At 39.1% G+C, this 8,036-nt stretch overlaps 1 protein-coding gene across 1 annotated transcript in view; it reads left to right on the forward strand.

The window, feature by feature from the left end:
* The first annotated feature begins 4,008 nt into the window (after positions 1–4,008).
* LOC138055662 (bridge-like lipid transfer protein family member 1) overlaps positions 4,009–8,036 on the forward strand; it is a 15,970-nt gene continuing 11,942 nt past the window's right edge. Inside the window, exons 1-7 of the mRNA XM_068901547.1 lie at positions 4,009–4,063; positions 4,780–4,890; positions 6,108–6,218; positions 6,695–6,805; positions 6,992–7,102; positions 7,293–7,407; positions 7,780–7,896. Coding sequence (XP_068757648.1) covers positions 4,009–4,063; positions 4,780–4,890; positions 6,108–6,218; positions 6,695–6,805; positions 6,992–7,102; positions 7,293–7,407; positions 7,780–7,896 — 731 coding nt within the window. The remainder of the gene's footprint in view (positions 4,064–4,779; positions 4,891–6,107; positions 6,219–6,694; positions 6,806–6,991; positions 7,103–7,292; positions 7,408–7,779; positions 7,897–8,036) is intronic.

The following is an 8,036-nucleotide window of genomic DNA, read 5'->3' on the forward strand; positions in this document are numbered from 1 at the left end:
CCTGGATCTCAAATCCTTGTTTCGACTTCTTTCCTTTTAGTGTAGCTAAAAAGTAGCTTTATTTACCTTTAACTCAAAACACTGATGGAAACAGGGGGGTAAGATGAGCGCACCGTCGGCTTACTGGGAGAATATACCTCGCTCTTGAGGGCAAAGGAATTACCGACGTCAAATAATTAAGGTGTACCTTTACCTTTACCAAGTATGTCGATGACACGACCATCGCCGAAGCAGTCAACAAGAACGAGTCAAGCAAATTGCAGGACACCGTGGACGACTTAGCAAGGCAGGTCGCTGCCTACAATTTTCAGTCAAACGAAACTAATGTAAAGAACTGTGTATTAGTTTCAGTCGTTCCGGATGTGATCCTTGATCCCATTTTGATTAATGATAAGAAATTAGAGTGCGTAGATAACGTCCAAATTCTTGGCCCACGCATATTTTCCGAGAGGTGATTGGTACTTCAAGCGGTCCGGATTTCCTATCTCTGTCCACGGGCACGGTAACGCTCGGAGAGTCCCGGCCTTTAATTTCCATTTTTTGACATGCACCGAATCCGTTTACATACAGAAGTTTCTTTTTATTAGACAAGAGGTTTGAAAATAGAATTCAAATAAAATTATTTCTCTTTGATACGTTCAGTTTGTAAGTCACTTTAATAATACATTCGCTATAAAAGCGATGCGAATCAACAATTAAAAAAGTGATTTCAGAGAGGAAAGGAGAGAGATGAAAAAAATAAATTATTATTTACCAGCTAAGGGTCGGTCCGTATAGCGAAAAACTGTGACCTCGGTATTGAAAAAGCTGAGCTCGGCCTGCGGCCTCGGGCAGCATTTTCAAGACTTCGGTCACAGTTTTTCGCTATACGGACCTCCCAGCTGGCAAATAACATATATATCTGATATTATCAAGAAGATTAATTCTCGTCTGTCTTTTTTTAAGACAACTAAAGCGCTCCGGCGTGAAAAGAAAAGAACTGCTACTGTTTTATCTAACATGCATAAGACCCGTTACTGCATACGCTTGTCCCGTATAACATGATAGTCTGCCACAGTATTCTGCATTCAGACATACAAGGTGCCAGAAGCGCGCTTTGCACATTATTTTTCCGCAATGCTTATACCAGGAGGTGCTTGGGAAGGTGGGAATTTTCGACCGTTATATGAGCGCCGCGAGAACACTGTAGTAAAGCTTTTCAAGGAAGTGTGTAATGATCCAAACCATAAACTCTATCATTTGCTCACGCCTCCCAACCAATGTAACATAAACCTCAGAAGAAAGTGCAGCTTTTCAGTCCAGAAACTGAACACAGACAGACTAAGGAACTATTTTATAGTTAAGAATGCAATTAAGAGCAGTTTTTTTTCCTACAGTGTATGGAAAACCATTATATGTAAAAAAAAATGAACAATGAATATCTTTTTTCGCCAGAAAATTTCTTAAGTTATGATCAATATCTAATAGTATTTTTAACTTCATTGTATATTATTCCTTGTAAGTTCTGAACGTAATTCAGCCTACAGGCTGCAATGTTTTTAACTAAAAGACTATCTTTCTTACCTTTAACTGATAAAGAGGTGTTCCTTATTCTTTCAATAGTAACTGACTGTTTGTTTTAGATCGGCCACATAACTGGATCGACACAACAATGTTTATCTGGCCAAGTTTGCTAGCAAAATCACCGGGGCCTTTGCTTAAAGGGGACGCTGTCATGCTAAATGGTTCCTTAAGCTGGCGATCACATGGTACAAAAACCGCCATACTAGAGGGCAAATTGCGCACTTGGACATCTAAAACAAAGCAAGTTAAGTTAAATTTTCTTCGTTTTAGATGTCTCAGTGCGCAACTTGCTCTCCAGTATGGCGGTTTCTGTACCGAACAATGGAAAAAAAAAAAACAAAAACAAAATTTGTACTTTTGCTCACACGTACATCATTCCTGGCAACTGACTGAGAAGATCAATTGAAAATGTATGAAATATTTTTGTGGCGAAAAGAGCTACAAATAGATGTATTTAGTTTTTGGCGACTTTCTGAAGACAACTTCTCCAAACTTGAAAATACTGGCCGGTGTTTTCTCAAGTGTCAACCATTTCCACCCTCTCCATCCTTAGCTGCAAACAACAAAGTATAGCTCCAATGCACTTGAGTGGTCATTGGCAAAAAAACTATACCATTATTCCTTGGTCTTCATTGGTTGTGATCACACTTAAGAGAAACACATATAACTCTGGTGTTGACGCTACACGCGTGTCAACTCTCTGGTGTTTTGAATCACTTGGTGAACACTGAAAAATAGAAGTTGTTATACATCTAGACTTTCACTCAACAAAACGAGCACAGTGATTGATTGATTCTTGGTCACGTGCACCCGATGAAATTCAATGTATACAACTCCGCAGTTGTTACCTGCTCCGGATGTTTTGCTGGGATTGTTGAACGAAAAGTCTAAATATATAACAAAGCACTTAATATGGTCCCTTGGGACTTCGTTTCGTGAAACATCAGGACTCTCGGGAAAACAAAACTAACTGTTACCCTCGGGACCATACATTAAGAGTGCGTACTTTTGACCCTATTCCGGAATAAGAATACGTGGAGTGATGATTTAAAACGGTATGTGTGGCGTTTTGAAGCAACAAGGATAATACATATTCTTTAAAATATCACTTTAGCAGGTGTTTGACAATTTTAATGTGAATCTCCGTAAAAGCGAAGGATTTCTAACTTCTACTATAAATTTTCCTATTCCAGAATACGGCCAATTGAACGCATGCTAAGTCTATAGTGATTTGACACCAGTAGTGAACTCCCTAATGAGACCCGTAACCATTGATGCAAAGACGTCTTTCAGTGTTTTGAATTTTGACGAGAATAGCGAGACATTATCCCTTTAACTTGTTGATCTTAAAGCTATCATATTTTTTTTTATTTTTAGAGGTGGATCATTGTTTTTACAATCCATGCAAAAATAACGGAACTTGTACAAGTCGCCCAGATAACTACACCTGTGATTGCTGGGGACCTTATGACGGACTTAACTGTGAAGGTAATCTGGTTACCTTCACCTTGATCTCATTTCTCAACTTTCTTCTTTTAGAAATAAAAAGGTCTTATCCTTTATTGTATATTTGGCCCAAAAAAATTGCTTAAGAGCCTTGAAAGATACTCTCCTCTAGTACTGTTGGTCTCGGCTGTCAGCAAACAACATGGACTTAAATTTCTGCGGCGAGGAGACAAAGTCAAGGCTAAACGAAAGGGACCAGCAAAGCGATAAAGCGACAAACAACAGCAACTGCTAGCTGAAGAACATTAGCTTGACGAATGATAAATATATTGTAACTAAAGTTGAAACCAGAAATGAGCTATTCATTTTTCTGTTAGGAAACTAAGCTTCAAACCTTAAGCCTTCAGTGCAAAATATATTGTGCACGGCCGACAACTATATAGACTGCACATAATCAGTCAGCTGTAGCTATGTTATTTCTTGTTCAAATTTCTCCAGAGAGCAACTACTGTTATTCCAGTCCATGTTTAAACAATGGCAGTTGCCAAAGCAACACTGACGACTACCGATGTCATTGCCTTGAAACGTTCAGTGGAAGAAACTGTGAACGTGGTAAGATTTGTTTACAGTTTTCTACTTAGGATTTCTCTTCCTTCTTCCATTGGTTTTCAGATAGGGAAGCGCAGCACATATTTGCCCTCCTTGAGTTCCTTATGGTGCAAAACATTGTCTTTGACGATTGCATAAGATCAGAACTGGACCGTGGTTGGGTTTAGTTTCCTGAGACATGCAGCTGTGAAAAGGTTTCCACTGCAGGCTCACTTTTACACTAGAAATTATGAAAATGAAGATGACGATAATAGCAGGCTGAGTTAACAATGACAACGATCAGTAACAATGATGATGACATCACCTAGATAAACTCATGTTCTTTGTTTAGTAGAATTGGATGCATGCTTCAGCAATCCCTGCCAGAACAACGGCACATGCACCGGCAATATGAGTGACTACAGTTGTGAGTGTGAAAAAGGATTTAAGGGAAAGGACTGTGAAGGTTTGCACTTTCCACTCCTTTTATACATAAACTCGGCAAAAACTGGTTCAATGTCCACTTAATTGAAGAGGTAATCAAGTTACAAAGTTTCTCTTCAAAATTAAACGGCGTCAACGCGGCGAAAGTCTCTTCTTAGGTTAGGGATATTTTAACATTTTGTGAGTAGTTGAGGAGTAAAAAGGGGCACATTACTGACATTTCCGGAAGCAAGTGAAGTTGAAGTTGAGGCGAACCTTCGTGACATCATTCACTGTATGCTGCATATCAATATCTCGAAACTCTGGGCCAATTCAAATATCATGCGGTGCATCAATTAATCTCCAAGGAAAAACAAATAAGAGAAGGATGGTCAAGTCTTACGTTTCATGGAAAATGTAACTAGTTCAGTTACGGGTTCACTCTTTATTCTTTTCCATAAAAAAAGAAGGCGGAACAGTACTGTATAACGTAATCAATTTACAATGCTAAAAACAAACAAAGGAACAGGCAATTCGAAACCTACAAATGTAACTCTAATCCTATCATTTCATGGTTATTCAATTGTTCAGTGTGACGTAATGATGGTGTGCGAACGAGCCAGTAGCTATACTCGGACTGAAGCATTTTTAAGGAGCATCCATTCATTCATCCAGACGTTGAAGCAAAAAAGGGACTCACAACTTCATCACGCGGATGATGGCGTACATTGAGTAACTTTTACTCTAACTTTCTCCTAGAATTGGATCCATGCATCAGTAACCCATGCCTGAACAACGGTACATGTTCTGGGAATTTAAGTAACTACAATTGTGAATGTTCCTCTGGATTTCACGGACATAACTGCGAAGGTTGGTACTTTTGTTGCCCACATGTCTGCCTAAAAGAAATTTTAACTAGGTGCAAAAGTAACGGTAACCAAAAAAGAGCAAGGTTGCAGAAACAAACGGAATAGTCCTTTTTCATAATGGCGGCCAAATAACGACCCTTTTAGAATGTACTAAAATAGCCAGGTGAACTGGTGACGTAATTCGGAGGACTAGGGAGAAAAATTTTAACGCCTTATCCCACAACCGCACGCGGCCTTATTTTCGAATTCAACATGGCAGAGGCGAGGTTAGATCTCTTCGGGTCTACTTGAATGTTCGTTCAGTAACAGGAGTTGTGGTAGACAAATAATGATCTGTTAAGTTTTGGCGATGGCAATAATGCAGGGAGTTTGGAAACAACACCTAAGGCCGCGCGCGGTTGTGGGATGCGGCGTTAAAATTTTTCTCCCCAGCCCTCCGAATTACGTCACCAGATCACCTGGAGTGGATAACGTTGAAGGCGCACTCTGATTGGTTACTCAAACTCCGAATATCCTTCGCTATTCACCTCCGCGCAACTCACGCGCGATTTACGACCAAAAATTTGGCAATCGTTGCAGGAATAATTCAGTTAATTAAAATCATTTTTTTGTCCTATATTAGCCCAGCGTTTTAGTATAATTATACTAAAACAACTATTCACCTCAGTCGCTAGTAGTAGAATGTACCTAGCCCGCCTCCAGTTCGATAAATAGTTGTTAAATAGCCTTAACAATAATAATAAAAATAATAATAATAATAATAAGAAGAAGAAGAAGAAGAAGAAGAAGAAGACTAAGAATAATAAGAATAATAAGAATAATAATAACCGAATAACCGATTTTTTTTTACTACGTGTTTGAGTCTAAAATTCTCGCACCTGCAGGATCGCCTATTATTACTCAACTGCTTGACTTGTTTTTTTGATGGAGAGCCATTCTATTTTGCCACTAATCTGAAAAAAGTTTCTGTAGTGTTTTTCTGTTTCAAGGTTTGGTCTCCCCCCCCCCCCCCCCCCATCAAAAATTCCTGGATCCGCCACTGTTAGTGTATACAGTGTGCCTAAATCAATGAAATGTACCATTGCAAATATAACTGAAGGAAGAAAAGAAGATAAATGATAATTCGACACTTTGTGCTAACGCATGCCCTGTCCAATAATGTTTGCTCCAAAACGTTTAATTTGCCATAAAAGAGGTAGTGTTTTCATTTTTTTTTAGAGTTGGACGCATGCTTCAGCAATCCATGCCAGAATAACGGAACATGCTCCAGGAATCTGAGTAACTACAGCTGTGAGTGTGTGAATGGATTTAAGGGACAGAACTGTGAAGGTTTGTGCTTGTACTGTTCACTCTTTTCAGACAGCTGGGAAGAGATTTCTACCACAGACCCATACTCTAACATTGATGAATATGACAATCACAACAATAATGAATACAAATTTACCCTGGCTCAAAAACAGTCAACGGAAAATCCACATCTTTAAATAGGTAACGGTTACATTTGTCTTTTAGAATTGGACTCATGCTTCAGCATCCATGCCAGAATAACGGTACATGCTCCAGGAATCTGAGTAACTACAGCTGTGAGTGTGCGAATGGATTTAAGGGACAGAACTGTGAAGGTTTGTGTTTGTACTGTTCACTCCTTTCAGACAGCTGTGAAGAGATTTCTACCACAGACTCATACACTAGCATTGATGAATATGACAATCAGAACAATAATGAATACAAATTTACCTTGGCTCAAAAACAGTCAACGGAAAATCCACATCTTTAAATAGGTAACGGTTACATTTGTCTTTTAGAAATGGACTCATGCTTCAGCAATCCATGCCAGAATAACGGAACATGCTCCAGGAATCTGAGTAACTACAGTTGTGAGTGTGCGAATGGATTTAAGGGACAGAACTGTGAAGGTTTGTGTCTGTACTGTTCACTCTTTTCAGACAACTAGCTGTGAAGAGATTTCTACCACAGACCCATACACTAACATTGATGAATATGACAGTCACAACAATAATGAATACAAATTTACCTTGGCTCAAAAACAGTCAACGGAAAATCCACATCTTTAACTAGTAACGGTTCAATTTGCCTTTTAGAATTGGACCCATGCTTCAGCAATCCATGTCAGAATAACGGTAGCTACTCAGGAAATCTGAGTAACTACAGTTGTGAGTGTGCGAATGGATTTAAGGGACAGAACTGTGAAGGTTTGCGTTAAATTTGTAGTACCCACTCTTTTCATATAGCTGTGAAGAGGCTTGTACCACGGACTCATATACCATGCAGCATTGATGAAGATGACGATCACAATAATAACGGAGTTGGTGATGACGATAAATGATAATAATGATGATGTAGATGAACTCAACTTGATGAGCTCTTGTTTCTTATCAACAGAGTTGGATGTGTGCTTCAGCAAACCCTGCAAGAATAACGGGACATGTACAGGAAATCTGAATAACTACAGTTGCGAGTGTCCAAATGGATTTACGGGACAGAAATGTGAAGGTCTGTACAATACATCTTTCCCTTTAAACGATTAGAAGGGTCAATCCTTGACACTCTTATTTTATCTCAGCATGCGCAAAAAAGGGATGAACACTGCATGTGTCATCTGCAATTTTGAGAAATCAAAGAGCTTGCTCTGAAACGAGGTGGTTACAGATCTTAGCGCCTTGTAACCATTCCTATATAACAGACCGATGACAGGCTACCCGACCGTTTCTGCCTTAATATTTCGATTCCAATCGATTTAAAGCGTTCCTGTGTCATATTTTTATGAGCATGATGTGGAATCAAACATTTTTGCTATTTGGATTTATTTCATATTTCGAAAAAAAAAAGCATTTAATTTGGAAAATCTCTCTTTCATTTTTTTCTTAAGTGGTGACCATTGTTATAGTGGACCATGCTTGAACAACGGAACATGTGGGTCCAATTCCGTTCATGGCATAGCCGGTGTGATTGTTCTTGGGGGATTCCAAGGGAACAAATTGTCAAGGTAGATTTTAAACTCACCGTTTGGGTTTATCGTTAGTTTCACAAGGTCCCCCCAAAGTACGAAACACAATGGAAGGTGGATCATCCAATGGCATTTGTGTCCTCAGATGTAAGGATAATTCCTTTTTCATCTTCAGAAGC

Source organism: Montipora capricornis, chromosome 7, assembly GCF_036669925.1.
Source record: "Montipora capricornis isolate CH-2021 chromosome 7, ASM3666992v2, whole genome shotgun sequence".
Lineage (NCBI taxonomy): Eukaryota > Metazoa > Cnidaria > Anthozoa > Scleractinia > Acroporidae > Montipora > Montipora capricornis.